This window comes from Ursus arctos, unplaced genomic scaffold (assembly GCF_023065955.2).
Source record: "Ursus arctos isolate Adak ecotype North America unplaced genomic scaffold, UrsArc2.0 scaffold_16, whole genome shotgun sequence".
NCBI lineage: Eukaryota > Metazoa > Chordata > Mammalia > Carnivora > Ursidae > Ursus > Ursus arctos.
In genome coordinates, this window is record NW_026622830.1 from 29,172,232 (window position 1) to 29,192,698 (window position 20,467).

The 20,467-nt window shown below is 58.6% G+C and overlaps 2 protein-coding genes and 1 pseudogene across 2 annotated transcripts in view; 1 reads left to right on the plus strand and 2 right to left on the minus strand.

Annotated features, from left to right (window-relative positions):
- Positions 1-10,950, minus strand: part of SIGLEC1 (sialic acid binding Ig like lectin 1) — a 47,883-nt gene extending 36,933 nt beyond the window's left edge. Inside the window, exon 1 of the mRNA XM_048222256.2 lies at positions 6,003-10,950. The gene's annotated coding sequence lies outside the window, so the exon portion shown is untranslated. The remainder of the gene's footprint in view (positions 1-6,002) is intronic.
- On the plus strand, positions 635-20,430 carry HSPA12B (heat shock protein family A (Hsp70) member 12B). The gene is made up of 13 exons (XM_026503102.4): positions 635-739; positions 6,223-6,282; positions 8,084-8,181; positions 9,177-9,301; positions 12,187-12,373; positions 12,703-12,807; positions 13,104-13,220; positions 15,191-15,365; positions 16,304-16,390; positions 16,851-16,955; positions 17,068-17,326; positions 17,827-17,930; positions 18,566-20,430. The coding sequence occupies exons 2-13, from the start codon at positions 6,240-6,242 to the stop codon at positions 19,201-19,203; spliced, it is 2,043 nt and encodes a 680-aa protein (XP_026358887.2). The 5' UTR covers positions 635-739; positions 6,223-6,239; the 3' UTR covers positions 19,204-20,430.
- LOC130543803 (ubiquitin-like protein FUBI) lies at positions 10,842-12,272 on the minus strand (annotated as a pseudogene).
- Positions 20,431-20,467: the final 37 nt, after the last annotated feature.

The window sequence follows — 20,467 nt, forward strand, 5'->3', positions numbered from 1 at the left end:
TTCCTCGATGCCCCAAGCTTCATCAGGAACATAGCTAGGCCCCAGCCTGGGGCCCAAGGGGCTGACCTCACCTTCAATTAGGCCTTTTCTGTCTGACCCTTGGAGACCTGGCTAGGGCTGGGTGGGGGGTGGAGAGTGGGATGAACTGGGGACTGTAAGGAGTCTGGGCCAGGGGACAGGAGGGGTCTGGGCCAGGGCCTTCCCTCACCAGCGGCTAGGCTCTGGACTTGGGCTGGCCTGAGCTGAGCCCCTCGAGGTGGGCCCTTTGGGGCGGGGAGGAAGAGCCCCTCCGCCGCCGGCGGCTGCAGGAGGCCGACGAGGGGTCTGGAATTCCTCTTCTCTCCCTCCACCTCCCCTCCTCACCCTTCCCTCCCACCCCCGGGGCTGCGGGCGGGGCAGAGGGGGGAGGCGCGGCGGCGGGGCGCTGGAGGGGCGCAGGGAGGGGCCGGGACGCGGGGCCGGGGTGGGCCCCTCGGAGAGGCCCGCGCAGGCAGGCCCCGCCCGGGCCTCGCACATCTGGGCCGGGAGCGCGCGGCCATCCGGCCTGGGGGAGGGGGAGGGGGATGAGGGGGAGGAGGAGGAGGAGGGGGCGGCGGGCGGGGTGGGCGGCGCGGGGCGAGCCGGAGGCGCGGGCCGGGCGCACGTCGAGGGCTGCGGCCGCCGCGGCGGGGCACGGCCACGGGCTGCTGGCCCGGGATCGAGGCGGCTGGACGGAGGTCGAGCTGTCGGGAGGGCGGAGGTGAGTTCTGGCCGGGGGGACTCCCAGAGAGGAGAAAGGTGGCAAGGTGTGCCATCCTGTCGGTCCCCGGCTGTCGGCTGAGACCGCCCCCCAAAGACTTCCTAACCCTGGGAGGCAGAACTGGGGGCAGATCCTGCAAGCGGTTCTCGCCAGTGGGGCTGCGGGTTCAGAAACGCAGTTGGAGCGGCGACCGTGGGCTCCCACCCGGGCTTCGGGACCCCACACCGGCTCATCGGAGGGTGGGGGGCTGAGGAGACCCCAGTGCCGCGGTAGGGGTGGGGCTCGGGGGCTGGAGTGGGGCGGGGGTCTGCTCCAGTAAGCCAGTTTGTGGAGGACACAATGCCTATACCAGACGTAGAGACCTGGGGGCTGAGTGTGTGTGTGTGTGTGTGTGTGTGTGTGTGTGTGTGTGTGTGTGTGTTCACCTGGTGGGGGGAGAGGGGGTTCCTAGGGCCTATGGTCTGGGAATTCGAAAGGGGGCAGAATGGCCAGTATGCTACAGTTCCAGAGTCTGGGCAGGCCTCCTGCCCGGGGACCTCTGGTTTCCTACCGTGCAGCCGGCTCAGGGGCCCAGGTGGCGAGGGGTCTGGGCTCCCTGTAGGGGCAGGGGAGCCAGTCTGTAGAGCAAGCTTGTGTGGGGCAGACAGACTGGGAGGGAGTGAGCTCTAAAATATGGCCTCCCTGTGAGAGCAAGAGCAGCCGGAGCCCCAGAAGGTAAGGGAGGTGATGGGGGACTGGTGGGCAGAGGATGGGAGGGGCTTCAGGCCCCGGGCTCTGCGGGACTGAGGTTGTTTGTGAACTGGCTGCGCCAATGATGAGGACCCAACGGGGGTGGGGCAGGATGTATGGAAAGAAAAGCTGAGGACAGGGAGGGGCCATGGGAGGCCATTTATGTCTCCCCCTGCCCCAGCACAGGAGGAGGCAGCCCCCCTACCCCACAGCCTCCTAGGGGTCCCTCTCCTTAAGGGTTCCTCTCCAGAGACAGACTGAGGCAGCCCTCTGGGTGCCATTTCTCCTCTGCCCCTTGGCCCTGGTTGGTCCAGTCTGTGGCTTGGGAGAAATGCCTGTGGCCTCCCTGCCTGCTGACAGGGTCCTATTCCGCTGAAGAGCTGGCAGGACGTTGAGCAGAGAACAGTGGATGCGAGAGGCAGGGTCCAGGGGAAGGAAGCGTGCAGGGGAGAAAAGGGTACTGTGAAGATCTGGGTGGGCTCTTTGTCCTCATGGGCAGAGGACAGGTATGTGTGGACCCCCGAAATCCAGCAACATCACACACCCTCAGTGCTCTTTGGGGGCTTAAGTATCCAGCCTTAACGTCCCCTCCCTGGGAAGAGATTCTTGGAAAATGTTCTCCATCAGGCCAGAAGTCCTAGGCTTTTGTGAGTCTGGGAAGCACTCTGGAATGGGAGTCTCTGGTTTCGAGTCCTTGGACTCAGCCACACCCTGTCCTGGCCCCCTCGTGACTGATAGGTCATACCTATTGGGTCGAAGTCAGGGCCAGGGGTCAATGGGAAGCTGAAGATGAGAAATCAGTATGAAGCCAAAGGCTAGGGGTCAGTCCAGGGGGGGGTTAAGGGTCTGTCTGTGAGTAGGGTAGGGGTCAGTCTGGGGCCAGAGTTTAGCCTGTGCTTGTCGCCAGGAAATGAAGTTACTTTCTGTGTAAATCAAGCTGCCCCACCCAGTTATGCTCAAACCCATAAGCATCACCAGTCTGAAATTAGTGGGGCCCTGGGCGGGGTCTACTTTGACCCGTTTGCAGCTGTGGATACTGCCCAGTGGTAGCTTTGGGGAACAGTGTTGTCCTGAGCCTCATGATTAGCGTTCTCCCTAAATGTTTCTGGGTGTGTGTGCATGGTGGGGGATGTCCCAAAACATATGAGGCCACTACCCCCTTCTGCCTCCATCTCTCAGGGAATCATCAGGATCCTCCTTCTTTAACACAGATTGATTCAAGTCCTCCCTCCCTCCCTAAAGAACTCAGAATGATTAAAATAAAAGTCTCAATAAGATCAAAAACTTCTGGAGTGCCTCGGTGGCTCAGTCGGTTAAGTGTCTGCCTTTGGTGTGGGTCACGATTCCCAGCGTCCTGGGATCGAGCCCTGTGTCGGGTTTGCTGCTCAGTGAGCCTGCTTCTCCCGCTTCTCCCTCTCCCTGCCCCCCTCCTCCCGCTCGTGTTCTCTCTCACTCTCAAATAAATAAATAAAATCTTAAAATAAAAAAAAAAAGAAGACCAAAAACTTATAACAAGAGAAAATTCAGAATCCACACTATGAGGAAAAGAACAACTGCTCACATCTGTCAGAGTCCTGCCTTTATCACCCACCTTCTTGACCCAGACTTGTCAGTCTTTTTTTTTTAAGATTTTATTTATTTATTTGACAGAGAGAGAGCGAGCGCGTGCATGCGCACAAGCAGGGGGAACAGCAGAGGGAGAGGGAGAAGCAGGCTCTCTGCTGAGCAGGGAGCCAATGCAGGACTCGATCCCAGGACCCCGGGATCATAACTTGAGCCGAAGGCAGACACTTAACCGACTGAGCCACCCAGGCGCCCCTGAACTTGTCAGTCTTAACAAGCTCCCTCTGTGACCGATTTTCCAGGAAAGACACTGAAGGACAGAGAGGTGACATGATGCACTCTGGCCAGGTGCCGTAATAGGCCCTTGCTGGCCCTGAGACCCCAGAGTAGGGGCAGTCTGTGGCCACATAACCAGGGATGGGAGATACCTGGAGCAGTTTCAGAGAGCTGGGAGGACAGTAGGCTACACGGTGTGGACATGGAATCCAGCTTAGAGCGATGACTCAGGAGTTTTTTATTCCCGGTGGTTCTAGATTGCTTCTCCTCCAAACACAATAACATTGGTCAAGAAAAGCCATTAATTCATTCAACCACTTAGCACAGAGCCTGCCACAAAGAAATGCTCAGTGTTTGCTGAAGACTCGAAATAATGTACACATAGGGCTTCTCCCTTGTGGCCTTGGTCAGGGGTGCACTAGTTAATGTTTTGCCATCAACTCTCTCAGAGAGAGAAAAACCCGATTTACAGTGCTTGCCAATTTCTGTGGTGTAAATGCTTTCCGTCATGGCTGTTTTCAAGTTGCCCACGTGCTGTCAGGGAGCGCAGAGTTGGGAAGAGTTGCAGAATCAGCTCTTGGGCCTGGGGAGAACCACCTCCCGCACACCACCCCCTACCCCTGAGCTGAGCCCCTGTCCTGGCTCTCAAGGCCCATACTCACACCCGCTATTAGCTTTCCCTTTTCTTAGCACCACCCTGCTGCTCTGAGTGCCCGCAAGCAGCCCCTGCCTTCCCCATGATCTCATTCCTGGGTACCCAACGGTGCGCCTCTGCTGACAGCAGGATTGCATGTGTCTGGAAATTTCTAGAATGCTGGCTATAGGCGAATATTCTGGACATGTCTGAGTGTCCGTCCATGCTGGGGCTGGGCTGTGTCAACCGTGTGTGAGCAAGAGTGTGTACATGTGTGTGCTTGCGTGTGAGGTCTGCCTGTGTTCTGTTAGCAAAACCTCCTGAACGGGCCCCTGGCTATGGAGAGGGAGTGGGCTCTGAGCAGCCTTACCTTTGTTTGGGGGGGGGGGCTGCCAGGACCACAGCTGAGGACAGTAGCATTGGTGGTGACTGGCCCAGGGACACGTCTAGTGGTACCTCTCAAACTTGAATGTGCACAGAACGACCTGGGGTCTTGTAAAAATGCAAGTTCTGACTCAGTAGTTCTTGGGCGGGGCCTGAGGTTTTGCATTTCTGACAACTTCAGCCTCTAGCCCGGCCCCTGGGACTTCACAGACACAAACTCAGGTTCCTCCCATCTTAGGGAAGAAAATGAAAACTCACCCTCCCCTCCTCAAGCTTTCTGTTCCCCCAGCTACTGCCCTCACACCGGCCCCTGATCTCAGCCAAGCTTCTTGGAAGTGCTTGCTGCATTCTCCTCCCCTCTGCTTGCTAGTGTCTAGGCTCCCTTGACTTCTACCCCACCTCCATCGTTCTGCCGAAATGCTGGCCCTGGACCATTAAAACAGGTGCTTTGAGGCTCATCAAATAACCTCGAAAGGCATCTAGCTTCGTGCGTATCTCTTAGATCTGAGATCTTCCCGAACCATAGCAGGCATCCAGTCTCCTCCGGTAGCCCCCCTTCCTCCAGCCAGCCTTTCTGCGCCGGTGCGCCCTTCTCTTCCCCCACTACTCGCCACCAGGCCTCCCGTGACTCCCAGATGTGCCTCTCCACCTCCCCTTTCTCTCTGACCTCTGCGTCATACATCATCTGGCTCCTCGGTCTGATCTCTCGGCAGTTGCAAAACTGCACCCAGAACTCTGCCCCTTGCCCCTGCCAGCCCCACCTTCTCCAGTGTCCACCTCGGCGTCCACCTCCTCGCTCGAATCCGTCAAGGTCACCCTTGACTTCTTCTTCCTAAGCCCCCATATCCAATCCGGCCATCTTCTGTCAGCCCTGTGGGTTTTAACCTCTAACTTCAGAACTCCACTACTGTCTCAAGACACACAGCCACCACCATCCTGTTGCCTGGAGCCCTGATAGGGCTTCTGCTCCCCTGCTGCCTGCTGGAATCTGCACCGTCCATACAGCTGGGGGGGGGGGGGGCTTTCTAAAATGCAGGGTGAGTCATGCCCCCACCTGTGCTCTGCTACTTCAAACCTTTCCAGATCACTCTTGCCCTTCATATAAAACCGAATCTAAAATAGTGTCTCCAAGAGGGCACCTGGATGGCTCAGTCGTCTGCCTTCGGCTCAGGTCATGATCTCAGGGTCCTGAGATCGAGCCCCATGTCTGGCTCCCTGCTCAGCGGGGAGTCTGCTTTCTCCCTCTCCCTCTGCCCCTTCCCCCTGCGCTCGTGCACGCGCGCTCATTCTCTCTTTCTCTCTCTCAAATAAATAAATAAAATCTTCAAAAATAAAAAAACAAAATAAAATAGGGTCCCCAGGGGCCTGCCTACAGGACCAGCCCAGCCCAGCCTCTCTCCAGCCTGACCAAGCCTTTCTGCCTGGTTTGTATCCAGCTGTGACCTTGACAGCATTGTTTCTAATCTCAAATTCACTTGGGTGATTATCTGACTATAATCAGTTTCCCCACCAGGCTGTGGGCCTCTGGGGTAGGAGCAGTGTCTCTCTGGGTCGCTGATGTCCTCTAGCACCTGGCACGGAGTGGACACTTGAAAACACTGAGGAGCATCCTGATTCCAACAAAGCCACTGTTAACATGTTTATGAGACACCGGGGACTGTGGGACTGAGGATTTACCGTTAACATTGTCGCACATGAGGCTGGTGTTGTGACGATGTTTTTAAAGTCTTTATCTGGTGGAGAGACGCACTGAAGAATTTACAGGTGAAACAACGTGATGCCTGGGATTCGCTTCAAAGGACTCCAGCCAAAAGTAAACAAATAAAATAAATAAGCATTCAGGGAGGAAACAAAGGACCAAATGAATGTTATTCTGTTTGTCTGTTCCTGCTCACAGTCACAGGGCTTGCAAGGATGCTGGCTGTCCCGGACATGGGCCTGCAGGGGCTGTACATCGGTAAGACTCTCCCCCCAACCTTGGCCCTGACCTACCACCCCCCTCACCGTGGCACCGTGACCCACCCCCAGTCTGCACATGGGAGCCTCTCCCAGAAGAGGTTGCGGAGCGAGTGTGTCTGTGCAGGGAGGGGTGGTACACACAGGACTGTGTATGTGGGTGTGTGTGTGTGGGTGTGTGTGTGTGCGCACAGTGGGGTCTGTGTGCCCAGGACTGTATGCGTGTGCGTGCCTTGAGCAGGGTCTGTGGACGCGGGACCTAGTATGAGTGTATGAGTGTGTGTGTGTGTGTGTGTGTGTGTGTTTGTGTACGGGGGCAGGGCTCTGTGCACAGGGCCTTGTGTGAGAGTGTATATATTGGCAGGTGGGTCTGCACGCACAGAGTTCTGCATGTCTACACCCGCGTCTGCCTGTGGCCTCGTCTGGGAGCAGGCTCTGGGTTCTCTGCAGGGGTGGGAGGCCAGGAGGCAGGAGGGACACTCCTCAGGAAGTCCATTAACAAAGACCTGGTGGGCTGGGCCTTCCTTCCTGCCTCCCTTCCCAGGCTCAAGCCACAGCAACTCGGGCCCTCAGGCTGGAGCTGGTGGCAGGGCCTGAGCCTGGACCGGCCGCCTAGAAAAAAGGAGCCCTGGGAGAGTGACTGCCCTCCCCTGCCCCTCCAGCACCTCAAGACAGATTCTGGCCCCGTCCAGGCACTTCCTCGAGTCCCCCTCGTGCCTCACATATGTTCCCGGGGTACCCCAAGGCCAGGGAGAGCTGGGACCTGTCAGGGCACGTGGCAGGACAGCAGCTGCAGGAACACTGGCTCAGCCTAAAGCCAGCCAGACCAGTTCGACATGTCTGCGGGTCTTCACACCAGACCCCATTAGCCTCCCGGGCCAGCCTCCCTGTCTCCACACCTGAATCTCAGGGCAGCCCCAGTACCCCTGGCAGGGGCCTTAGCCAAGCCCAGTGTGGTAATAGCCAGCAGCCCACCCCTAGGCGATGTCCAGCCAGGCAGGCCTTTCAGCTGCCTGATCCTCCACGCCTGGCTTTGGGCTGCCTCTGGAGCTGCTCCACTTCCTCCCAGCAAAGGTCCAGCTCAGTCCTGGGCCTTCGAGAGGGTTCCAGTGGGGCCTCCTGCCCCCAAATGCTGGCTCCAGGTTTCTGTGTGTCATGGGGAAGGGAGGCTCAGAGTCCAACTTCCTAGTGCTGTGGACACCCCCCAGCTCAGGCCTGGGCCGGGGGAAGTGCTGTTCCCCTTCTCGATCCTCACCAGGCAGCCAGCTGGGCCTATCCTTGGCCCTTAGTGGAGGGAACGAGGGAGGGTGGGTCCTTCGGGTCCTGATTAGAACCATGCGGCCAAACTCTACTGGGGAGGGGAGCAGCCCCACCTTCTGCTCAGTTCTGTCTGCAGTTCCCCACCTTTCCTGGTTTCTCTACCCTCCGCCCTCACCTCTGCCCCAGGAGCCCACCCACCCCATCTCTCCTGCCCTTCGGTCTCTGGACTCAGTCTCCCCCATCCCCCACAATTCTTCTCTGTCTCTCCCCTCCCTTGCTGTGTCTGAGGGAGGCTGGGGGAGATGAAGAGTCACCAAGTGAGGCATGGGTCACCCTTCAGGGGTAGGTCATCTCGAACTGATAACAAGCCCTTAGTCTGCACCTGCCTCAGTCTGGTCCTTCCTCCCCTCCCCCACTCATCCCCCTTCCCCAGCAGGGGGCCCCCTTGCCTCAGCCCAGCGAGGACTGATGGAGAACCTCCCAGTGCCCGGCCACCGGCCCCTACCCTGATTGTGCCAGAGTGACTAGCCCTCTCTTTGCAGGCTCGAGCCCCGAGCGGTCCCCCGTGCCCAGCCCGCCCGGCTCCCCAAGGACCCAGGAAAGCTGTGGCATTGCCCCACTCACACCCTCGCAGTCTCCAGTAAGCCCGGGAGCAGGGATCCTGGGGGTGGGTGGCCTGGGTGCTACGGAGAGGGGTCGTGCTCCAGAGAACAAGGCCTGGTGTCTGGCAGGGCCCAGGCTGGGCTGGGCTGGGCTGGGGGTGGTGCCATGCCTCTCATCCCTGCACGCTCCAGTCAAGTCTCCCCTAGAAGAGTTCGCCTCAGGTGACCTTGGACTGTAGGGGTAACAATTCTACTCAGGTGAGCCCCACGTAACTAACACCCAAACAGTCCCGCTGCAGGGTGCCATCCAGGGGCCAGAGCCTGCCCAGGGCCGGGAGACTTCTAAGCACGTAGTTACTTCAGGTCCTCAGAGCACTGGGCCTCCCAGAGTTGCTCCCCCTCCTGTCGACCGCAACCCTCCCTCAGTACAAGTTTTATCTGGGGAAGACAAGACACATTGCCAAAAATTAGTTTGGAAACTACTAGCTTGAAGTATCCAGGATATAACCCTCCCTCAAATTCCCCGGGTCACCCCACCCAGGATGGCCTCACCCTAGTGAGCCAGCCTGGGGATCCCCTTGTTCTCAGGGAGCCAGGCCTGGTCTGGGAGAAGGAAGGAACCACTGTGGGCCTGTGCACAGGCCTTTCTCCTCTGCCATTAAATGGACAGAGTCCGGTTGTCTCGCTGTGGCCGCAAACATCTGGGGGGTCAAATATACACAGGTCCATGGGTTACTGAAGCTGCCCTAAGAGCTGTGAGATGGGGGTGGGGCTCAGGCTGGCCAGGCGGAAGGCAGGCAGAGAACCCAAAGAGGAAAGCAGGAGCTTAAGCCCAGCACTGCAGAGGGCGTCCCGAGAGGCCTTGGGATTCCAAGTAGCTGGCAGCGCGGGGGCTCAGCCTGGAGCCTGGGAGGGGAGGGGAGCCCGGGCAGGTGACTGGAGGCAGGGCCAGCCTGGACCACAGCCAGAGGAGAGGAGGGGCTCCGGCATGCACCCCTGGGCTGCTGCCTACCTCTGGGTCTTGCCCTCACAGAAGCCCGAGGCCCGGGCCCCCCAGCACGCCCCCTTCTCCGTCGTGGTAGCCATCGACTTTGGCACGACCTCCAGCGGCTACGCCTTCAGCTTTGCCAGTGATCCTGAAGCCATCCACATGATGAGGTGAGGGGGGCTGGGCTGGGGGCGGGGGCGGGGGTCCTCACTCCCTGCGATGGGCCTGGTCTCAGAAGGACTGTCACTGAGGACACATGGAGTCTAGCCAGAGCTCCCTCCATCCCTAACGCACACGCATATATGCACATATGTGTGCTTTTTAAATGAAGTGGGATATCATACAACTTGCCTTACTTTAAACTTTCAACGTTATTTTGTTGTTTCGTGTCCACACATAAAGCCACAATATCTTTTCTTTTCTTTTCTTTTTTCTTTTCTTTTCTCTTTCTTTCTTTCTTTCTTTCTTTCTTTCTTCCTTCCTTCCAAATCCACCTGCTTTATTTTTTCTTTAAAAAGGAAAAAGAAAAAGGAACCAAGCCAACAACAAAAACAAGGCAGCCGCCTGGGTCCCTTGGGCTCTGGGCATGCATCTTGATTGATAGGCCTATTCTTCATATCAGCTCCCATGGAAGCCACAGTTTCTTTTAATAGTTGCGTAGTATCCTACCGTACAGATGGGTCATGATTCGTCCATTTTTCTAGTGATGGTTTTAGGAGGTTTCTTCCCCTCGAATTGTTCACTATTACAAAAAGTGGTACAGTGAATATCCTTCCTTGAAAACCTGTGCTGGGATTTGTGTGCGGTAGACAGGCAGATTCCTGGGTTGAACACCTCAGGCAAGGACACGGCCGTGAAGGATCAGAGGGTTCACTGAGTTAGTAGGTCACACAGTCGTTAGGGAAAGAGACGTACAAAAGCCCATTCTGAGGTAGTCGAGCTTTATTTGAACAATACATTTGTTTGACACTCCCCTCCAGTCCTCAAGACCCCGATCCTTTGAATGTGTCTTAGTGAAGCTGCAGCCAGTAGGTGGAAGACCCTTCTAGAAGACCCCAAAGCTCCAACCCAGATTGGGATGGGGGAGCCAAGGGGCTTCCCAGGGTCTGGGAGTGTAGATGGCAGGGTGGATGGAGAGACAACCATGAGGGTCACTTCCCCAAAGATAGAAGAGACATGAGCTGCATGAGCACGAACTGTCCTTCCCCCTTCTCTGCTCCATCCACATCCGCATAAGGCCACAAAGGCTCTGGGTACTTACAGCCCTCTAGGAGCACAGGGCATGCCAGCTGGCACGCTCGCCAGCACACACGACTGAGACCATGCTGGACTCCGTGCTCGGGCTGAGGACCAAGAAAGAATGCTGCCTCTGTCCTGAGGAGGGGACAGTCACAGGAAGTAACTGGAGGACATGTTGGCTTCCTCCTTAACCCTCCCCACCCCTAGCCACCAAGACCTGTCATTTCTATCTCCCTAATATCTCTGGGACAACCAGCCACTTCTCTCTGTGGCCACCACCCCTAAATTCAGCCCCACCCTCTCTTATCTGGATGGTAGTGATATCCTCCTCTCTGGTTTTCCTTCTCCATCCCCCCCACCCAGTCTGTTGCCACCTGGGGACCAGTGACCTTTCTTTCTCTTTCTTCTTCCTCTCTCTCTCTCTCTCTCTTTTTTTTTTTTTTTTTTTTTTTGACTAGCTAAGTGGCTTTATTAGTGAAAGCTGGGATTACAAAGGACTTCAGAGTGGGCACTGGGGCCGTTCTTCTTGCCAAAGGTGGGCACAGCATTAACAAACACCAGTTCTGCATCCACTGGCTGGGCTGGCCTGTCTTCTTTTTCTCCTGTTTGGTACTTTGGGTCTGCGCTCTTACCCTGCGCTCTGGTCCTGCACGGCCCAGGGAACCAAGGACTTCACCTCCAAGCATGCGGATGGTTACTTCCAGAGCCTCCACCCCACATTGGCCCTGGGAGCTCCGTCTTCTAGGGGTGTGCCTGCCAGGAGCAGGACTTGATCTCCTTGGAGTGATGCCCTCCAGCAAGTCTGTGTGAGCCTTGATCTAGGCTGCCATGTCCTGGCCAGTCACCTCATGGGTGTGTGGCTCCTGTGTGTGAACAAACATCTGCGTCCCAGCAAACTCAATGGCAGTCACCACGGCTGCCACCACAAAGATCGACCCGTGACCTTGCTAATGGCAGATGTGGTTATGACTCTTCATTCTTCTACTTAAAACCCATCAAGACAGAATTCAGATATGGCATTCAGTGCTCTTCCTTAGCTGACTTTAACATTCCTGCATTTTCTCCAGCTGCATACTGAGCCAACCTATAGCTGGTTCTCCCGGCTCATTCACACCTCTGAACTCTTGCACATGCTGTTCCTTCTGCCTGGATTCCCAGTCCCTTCCCCTAAAGGCTGCAGGGACAAGCTTGGCCTTGAGGGGTCAGGGCATCAGAGAAGGCAGAGGAAGGGGTGAAAGAAGTTGCCAGGCCAATGAACTAGACACAGAGTGCTGGGTGGAGATCCAGATGGCACCTGCAGATGGGGAGATCTGGAATCTCGTTTAGGTTTTGGGGTCCTGCTGGAGGTGCAGTTAACCGAGGTGTAGCCGCCAACATGGCAGATAGGAATGATCAATGTTTTGAAGGAGCTTGGTGGTGGAAGGCAGCCTAGAGGAGGGCCAACCGCCTGGCTGGGAGAGAGCCTCTGCTGGGTCCTCTAGGGATCCATCAGGAGGCCCGGCCCCGGGCAGGTGGATGCTGGCTTGCTGCTGCTTGAGAGCACAGGCAGGCGAAGGCTGAAGGCTTACCTCGTGGGGGGGGAGCAGGAGCTGAGGGTGCTGATGGGTCCTGTGGCCCCGCGGGTAGGGAGGATCCCACGAGCAGCATTTATGGAGATTTAAGAACCCTGAGAGGTAGGTACTCTTACTATTTCCATGTTACATGTAGGAAAACTAGGTGGCCTGTCCAAGGTTACACAGCGCATCGTGGAGCCCGGTACCCAACCCCACGAAGGGAGGGTTTCGCTCACCACGCTGACAGCCCTGTGCCTCCACAGGAAATGGGAGGGCGGCGACCCAGGAGTGGCCCATCAGAAGACCCCCACCTGCCTGCTCTTGACCCCGGACGGCGCCTTTCACAGTTTCGGCTACACCGCCCGCGATTACTACCACGATCTGGACCCTGAGGAGGCGCGGGATTGGCTCTACTTCGAGAAGTTCAAGATGAAGATCCACAGCGCCACTGTAAGGCACATTCTGGCCGGGGGCCGCTCCAGCCGGGGGGGTTGGGGCCCGGAGTGGAAAGGGAGGGACTCACGGAGCGAAGGTAAAACGTGCGGAGAAGCTGAGGGGGCGGAGCTTGGGAAGTCAGTGGAGGCGGGGCTGGGGGGGGTGAGGCGAGGATTAGAGGAGAGGCGGGGCTAACGAGAGGGGCTGGGGACAGAACTAACGTGGGATTAGCGAGGACACTCCAGAGAGGAAGCAGCAGGAAATGGGGTGATTTTCAGAGAGAGGTCGTCAGGAAGTGGGGGCAGAGCTATGGCCTTCTGCAGAATTACCTATGTCCCTGCCAGGACCTCACCCTGAAGACCCAGCTAGAGGCTGTAAATGGAAAGAAAATGCCTGCCTTGGAGGTGTTCGCCCATGCCCTGCGCTTCTTCAAGGAGCATGCCCTTCAGGTGTGCTGCGGCCCTATCCCTGCCCACTGGGCAGGGACCCCCCCAGGGCCATCGTCTCCTCTCAGCCTGTCCGTCAGGGGTCAGAAATCACTCTTCTCCAGCCCCTGCCTTCCCATCTGAGGGAACCTGCATGGGACATACAGGTGTTGGGGAGGGAGGTGTTCGGAATTCTCCCAACTCAGCTGGGAAGTCCTTCCCGAGGCTTGATTAGCTCCTCCAGCTCCCATACATAGAAGGCTGAAGACACCACCCCCCCCCCAAGCCAGCCTAACCTTCACCGCCCCCTCCTGCTCCAGGAGCTGAGGGAGCAGTGCCCATCGCTGCCAGAGAAGGACACAGTGCGCTGGGTGTTGACGGTGCCCGCCATCTGGAAACAGCCTGCCAAGCAGTTCATGCGTGAGGCTGCCTACCTGGTGAGGACGGGCAGGCAGAGCCGGGGGCATCACTCGGGAGGGCTCCAGGGAGGCCCCAGACCCTCCTTTACCCACCACCCTTGGGACCAGTCATTGTGTAAAGACCTCTGACCTTCCCCTGCTGGGCATTTTGGAGAGTTGTTGCCACCAGGAGAGGGTGCAAGCCTGCAGGACCAGAGAGCGGAGGGATGAGAGGCACAGCTCAGCCAGCTTAGCCGGTGTCTTAAATCAGGTTTCCTAGAAGCGGAGCCCAAGATAGGGATCCTTGTGCATGCGGTGTGTTGAAGAAGGGCTCTCAGGAGAAAGAGTGAGGGGGATGGACAGGAGAAAGAGCCAAGCAGGAATGTGGTCTCAACTGGAGTCTAGCCTCAGCCTGGTCCCATGGAGAGCACCGGAGGAAGGACTGTACCTGGCAGCTGACCACAGTGAGGCAAGGCGGCTGGCTGTTTGTGTACCCACATTAGCCTGTCACTGGTTCCCGGGGGGTGTGTGGGAAACTTCTCCAAGTGAGGTGGTTTGCATTCAGCTGAGGGCAGTTCTCCAGAGAAAGGGTCAGCTGAGAGCCAGTGAGCCGCCAATACAGTAGCTGGGCAGGGCACCAAGAACATCCGCTTCGGCCAGCACCAGTATTTTGAGGCACTCCACCACCACCATGCCCCAACCGCTGTAAGTTCTTGAGCAGGAGAAACAGGGCTGTGAAACTACGAAGGGAGGTGATTTGGACCAATGCTTGCTGGGCTTCCTACTGTAAGAGATGCCCAAAGGTCTGGAGAATGGGGGGGGGGCTTGCACAACTCAAGTCCCCCCACCTCCAGTGAGATGGGGCGGGGAAGAAGGGGAGCACAGCCTCCCAGAGCAAGACTCCATGCTTGGTCCTCCCCCTGGGACCTTGGGGGACACCCTAGGACCTCCAAAAGGCCTGCCGGTGTACGTCCTGGAAGATACCAGAGCCCCCAACCCCCATACACCTGTGGGCAAGGCATGCCTCACGTGCCAGATCTGTGGGTGCCTACACTTGTCACTGGAAGGAGCGAACCTTGACGTAGTGGGCATCCCCCCTGCAGAGACCAGGATGAAAGCAAGGCTGTGCCCAGCCAGAATCAACACCCCCCCACCCTCGTGCCCCCTGCCAGTTTATCCACCCTGCTTCCTCCCACACTGTTCCCTGGCTGCCAGTTCAGGAAGGGCTGACCCTGGGCAGGAAGTCTCCATACCCACCCATGCCCAACCCCCACGTGGTCAGAATCCAGGGAATCCCAAAAAACCATAAAGTACTTCCCACAGGGATCCCTGTCCTGATACAGGAAGTAACAGATCCCAAGTGTTTTTCTCCCCCCAACTGGCCTGTCCTGGTGCCTGGAATTTTACTGTTGATTGTCTCTTGGTGCCTATATCTGATTCTTGGGGAACAAAGTTCTCCTGGGAGTGGGGAGGCCTGTGGCTATTGTCTGACACCAGCCTGGTGAAGGAAAAGGGTTCAGTGAGCCAAAGGGGAACCCCCCCACACACACACCATCTGCTCTAATCGGTGGTCTGGCCATTGCACCCCCATACACTGTGCTAGAGTCTGGGCTAACACCCTCAGCCGGTACTCAGCTGGCTAGCCCTGCACCTGGGAAGGTGCCCTGCACCTGGGAAGGGGACCCTGCCGCAGCCTGGGCCCCCTTGGGCAGCTTGGAGGGGCAGATCCCAGGTGCTCTGTGTTTTCACTGTCTAGGGTCTCTTCCTGCTGGGCAATCTCATGGTATTCTTGGCTATGGCCGTGCCCCTCCCCAGGCTGGTCACCGGGTAGCTGTGAGGCAGCTCCAAATTGGTGTACCATGGAGGAGCCTAAGAGGCCTTCCGTGGGTGGGGTGTGATGGAGAGGAGGTGGGAGCCCCACAGGCTCTGGCTGCCTGCCCAGAGGTGCCCTCTTAGGTGTGACACTTGGCCCATGGAGCTCCCTGGCCCTGCCCACCACCTATTCCCAGGCTGGCCTGGTGTCCAGGGAGGATGCAGAACAACTACTCATCGCCCTGGAGCCAGAGGCTGCCTCTGTCTACTGCCGCAAGCTGCGTCTACACCAGCTCTTAGACCTAAGCAGCCGGGCTCCAGGCAGTGGACGCCTGGGCGAGCGTCGCTCCATCGATTCCAGCTTCCGGCAGGGTGAGCTGACCCCAGGGGCACTGCCCACGGGTATGACATTTGCCCTGGGAGGGTCAGAGGGCCACTGAGGCCAGAGGCTCAGCAATGTCCGACATGAAGAGGAGACAACCCCCACCCCTAACTCTAGCCCAATCTGAGAGGGCAGAAACATCTCTGGTGGAATTCAGTCTGAGGGAGGAGGCACAGCCCTGACCTGGGGGAGCCCAGTCTGAGGACAGAGATTTCACCTTGCCCTAAGGTGATCATTGTCTGAGGAGAGGGGAGGACTCAGCCCCAGTCCTGAATCTGAAGAGAGGGGACACAACCTGTCCCGAGGGGGAGGTGCTCAGGTACTGACAAAGGAGGAAGTCAGCCCCCACTCCAAGCCAAAGGTGGTCTTCAAGAGTTTTCTCTTCAACAGCCCCTGAATCAGCCACCTCTCCCATCCTGGTACGTCAGCTGTCATTCCCCCCCCCTCCCCAACAATAGCCCTGAGCTCCCACTACCAAGCTCACGCTCCAGTGCCGGGACTGGGCTCCAGGACAGCTGTGGTCAATATTAGTCACGCTCCCAGATGCCATCTCCCATGACTAGAAGAGGTCCCAAGTCCCGGGTTCCCCCGATCCCCCAGGACCACCTCCCCCGGCCACACACAGGTCCTCCAAACTGTCCTAACCCCATTTTTGCACTGCCATGAGCCGGCCTGCATTAAGGGAATGTCCTGTGGCCAGAAAGACTTCCCCTCAGCTGTTGGTCACAGCACCTGAGTTCAACCCATCTGGTTTTTCTGGACCCTTTGAGGTTCAGCATTGCCTTCTCCTAGTTAGGAGTAGAGCAAGAGTTTCAGGAGAACTGGCTGGTCCAGATGCTCATGGAGGGTGCTGGTGAGAGGATGGGGGTCAAGCATGGTAGCTGAGGCACCTCCTAATCCCACTGTCCTGCTGTCCCTCGACCCCCAGCCCGCGAGCAGCTGCGCCGGTCCCGCCACAGCCGCACCTTCCTGGTGGAGTCTGGCGTCGGGGAGCTGTGGGCAGAGATGCAAGCAGGTGGGGAAGGAGGGACGGAGGGATGTTTCTTGGGTCCTGAGGGGAACATATACTGATAGGGGGCAAGGGAATATTCGCGAAGTGGGCTCCAGACCCTAGAAACCCCGTCCCTACTCCTCCATCAGCTGCACCTAACCTGGAAGTCTCCTCACGGTCACCTGCACCCCTACCCCACTCAGCCGCGCCCCTAACTCCCACTTATTGGGATTCTCCGCGGATGGAGTTGCAGAGTCCTAGAAGCACTTCCCCTCAAACCTCGCGTCCCTAGCCGGTGGCCTAAGGTTCAAGCCCTTGGAGCCGTTTACAGCCACTCCAACCCCCATCCTCCCCGCAGGCAAGGCTCGGGTCTGGGGCAGGGCTGGGGGCTGGGGCAGGGCTGGGGGCTGGGTGATTCTGGAAGGGAAGCAGAGCTGAGGGTGCAAAGCAGGCCAGGAGTGTGTGCTCACGCTCGTCGCCGTAGGAGACCGCTACGTGGTGGCAGACTGCGGAGGAGGCACGGTGGACCTGACCGTGCACCAGCTGGAGCAGCCACATGGCACCCTCAAGGAGCTCTACAAGGCATCTGGTGAGTAGCCAGCCGGGCAGCGCCCTTGGTACCCAGCGCGCCGGGGCCCCGCCATCGCCCCCTGGCGGCGGAGTCTGCGCTGACGCCCCCTTTACCCCCTGCCCGACCCCAGGCGGCCCCTATGGCGCGGTGGGCGTGGACCTGGCCTTTGAGCAGCTGCTGGGCCGCATCTTCGGCGAGGACTTCATCACCACCTTCAAAAGGCAACGGCCGGCAGCCTGGGTGGATCTGACCATTGCCTTCGAGGCCCGCAAACGCACAGCAGGCCCGCACCACGCAGGGGCGCTCAACATCTCGCTGCCTTTCTCCTTCATCGACTTCTACCGCAAACAGCGAGGCCACAACGTGGAGACAGCCCTGCGCCGGAGCAGGTGAGCCCGGGGACCACGGACTCAAGCAGGGTTGGCGGATGGGGAAAGCCCCTGCAAGGGAGGATGTGAGCCCCAGAGGACAGTGGGAGTCTGCCCCACCTGCCCCATGCACACTTCTTGCCAGCCAACAGCAGGAGAGGGGCACGAGCTTCCCAGTTAGAATCCGCTAGAATCTGCGGCCTGAACTGGGGCAAGAATCTTGAGCCCCGGGGGGGAAGGGCCGACATCTTTCTCCTTCCCGCACCGCGGCAGCAACACACACGCATACACACACACACACACCGTGCCAGCCAGTGTGCCTGGGTTCTTCTGCCCAGAGACAAAGGGAGGCTCCTCTCCTGGGACTTCGTGCCTGGAACTGGAGCAGGCAGGCGGCTAAAGCCCCTGAGGGAGCGGGGTTGGGAGAACACACAATACGGTCAGCGCCCAGGCACATTGGCCTGGAGCAGGGGTAGAACCCCGGACCCCGACGGACGAGCCTGTGCCCCCTTCACCAACAGCGTGAACTTCGTGAAGTGGTCCTCACAGGGGATGCTCAGGATGTCTTGCGAGGCCATGAACGAGCTCTTTCAGCCCACGGTCAGTGGGATCATCCAGCACATAGGTGAGTGCCTGGGCTTGGGTCCTCCACTAACCCCTACATTCACACTCAGATGCAGGAGTGCTCCCTCATTAGTGCCTGGAAGCCTCCACACATCCATACACTGAAATGGGACTCAGAATCGTCTGAAACACCTGCAGGACATAGCGTATTAAGAACTAGGAGGGATGATGTGTATAGTCTCTCTTCTGGCTGTGAAAGAACCTCTGGTGCCTCGGTTTCCTTATTTCTAAAATGGGGTGATAGTACTGGGTTCCCAAAACTGTCATCCCGGGGATTTCAATGAGCTGGAATATCTAGAGATGTGCACACAGTCGGCAGGCGGCACTTGGCACATGCAAATGCATTTCCGTATCTCGCCCTCCACGTTGTGGTGCGAGAGGAAAGGGGCGGGGGGGAGAGTGTCGGGAAGCAGAGCCTGTGAAGACGGCCAGAAGCGCTCAATGAGAGCTCGCGGTGTTTTCCTTCCTCAGGACCGGGCTACTGTTTTAGGGTGAAAGAGCTAGCTTCTAGCTGCCAGCTGGGTACAGGATGGCGGAGGGGAGGTGCCTGTGGCCGCACCGCGGCGGAAGCCAATGCTCCTTCTCACCTCGCGTTCCATCCTCTCCCCACCCGCCCCCACCCCTCCCCTCCCGCAGAGGCGCTGCTGGCGCGGCCTGAGGTGCAGGGCGTGAAGCTGCTGTTCCTGGTGGGCGGCTTTGCCGAGTCGGCTGTGCTGCAGCACGCGGTGCAGACCGCGCTGGGCGCCCGCGGCCTGCGCGTGGTGGTCCCGCACGACGTGGGCCTCACCATCCTCAAGGGCGCTGTGCTGTTCGGGCAGGCGCCGGGCGTGGTGCGCGTGCGCCGCTCTCCGCTCACCTACGGCGTGGGCGTGCTTAACCGCTTCGTGGCCGGGCGCCACCCGCCCGAGAAACTGCTGGTCCGCGACGGCCGCCGCTGGTGCACCGACGTCTTCGAGCGCTTCGTGGCCGCCGAGCAGTCGGTGGCCCTGGGCGAGGAGGTGCGGCGCAGCTACTGCCCGGCGCGGCCGGGCCAGCGGCGCGTGCTCATCAACCTGTACTGCTGCGCCGCCGAGGACGCGCGCTTCATCACCGACCCGGGCGTGCGCAAGTGCGGCGCGCTCAGCCTCGAGCTGGAGCCCTCCGACGGCGCGTCCCCGGGCCGCCGCGAAATCCGCGCCGCCATGCAGTTTGGCGACACCGAGATTAAGGTCACCGCCGTCGACGTCAGCACCAATCGCTCCGTGCGCGCTGCCATCGACTTTCTTTCCAACTGAGGGCGCGATGCCAGCCGCGCCCCCCCGCCCCGCCTTCGTGCCAGGCCCCGCCCTCTTGAGGTCGGGAGGGTCTGGGGCGCCAGCTCGTGTGGACAGTCAGTCGCTGGTTCTGAAGTCAGCGCCTCTTCCCCCGCCCTCCTGTCCGGGGAGATGAGGTCGCAGGATGGGTGGGGACAGACTCTCGCTTTGGAATTGGGCCCAGGTCGGCGGACTGGAAGGCTGAAGAGCCCTGCCAAGGGCTGAGATCAAGGAGTCAGAAGAGGTTTGTGAGACGGTGCGCCCAGAGGGGGGCACGTGACCCCGAAGGCAGAATGCACCAAAATACCAAGCCCTGGCCTGAACTGGGGAGTTGGGGGGGTGGAGGGGTGGGAGGTGGACGCAGCTGGGAGAGGCGGAGCAGGGCCGCTGCAGGAGGGGCAGCAGGAGGACGGGGGCTGTGCAGGGCTTGGGCCTGCAGGGCCCAGTGCATGGAGTAATAGGCTCAGCCAGCACAGGGCACTGGGCCGAGAAGCCCTATGGTGCAGAAAAATGGCTGGAGGCTGGCACAAGTAGCACAGGGGTATAGGACCTTCCCGGGTGTTGTACTGACCATCCAAGTATGACTGTTAGTTTTTAAACTTTCTCAATTAACAGGCTAAAGAGGAGGATGCAGCATGCAGGCACTTAGGATGTGGGGGGAGTTGCTGGGGGGCCTTCCTTCAGGACAGATAATTCATCTGAGAAGGCCCAAGGGCAGACCATGAATGACCCACTTGCACCCTATCCCAGCCACCAAAGGGCAGTGGGGGTTGGGGAGCTATCGGGAGACAGGAGAACTAAGGGCTGATCCGGGCTCTGCCATCAACTCAATGTGCCATTGGGACATCCCCTGCCCACTGCCCCACCTTCCTGAGAACCCTAAGGTGACAATAAAGCATTTATGCTTAAGGTGAAGGTACAGCCCGCTGGTACCTCACAAGAGGAGACCCCAATAGAGTAGTGGAGGGGGGCTGGGTTCAAAAAAGGGAGAGTGCTTTCGGCTCTGCGCAGAGCTGGGAACTGACCAGAAGGAGGTGCTGCTCTCTCTCTGTCAAACACCCCAAACAACTCACTCCCTAAGACTTCTCTCTGGCCTCCCTCCCCATCCGAACTCTAGTCAACTATTCCCAGGCCTAAAATACCAAGCGTGCATACTTTTTTGAGGGCTAGGTGCTAGAATACCATGGAGTGCTCTCGCCTCCTGAAAGAATGATACAGCCCAAAGTGTTCCTTAGCCCATCTGCGG

Coding starts and splice junctions, on each gene's coding strand:
- HSPA12B (XM_026503102.4), top strand. CDS start 6,240: ATGCTGGCTGTCCCGGACATGGGCCTGCAGGGGCTGTACATCG. Junction 15,366..16,303: donor CGATTCCAGCTTCCGGCAGG/GTGAGCTGACCC, acceptor CTCGACCCCCAG/CCCGCGAGCAGCTGCGCCGG. Junction 17,931..18,565: donor TGGGATCATCCAGCACATAG/GTGAGTGCCTGG, acceptor CCCCTCCCGCAG/AGGCGCTGCTGGCGCGGCCT.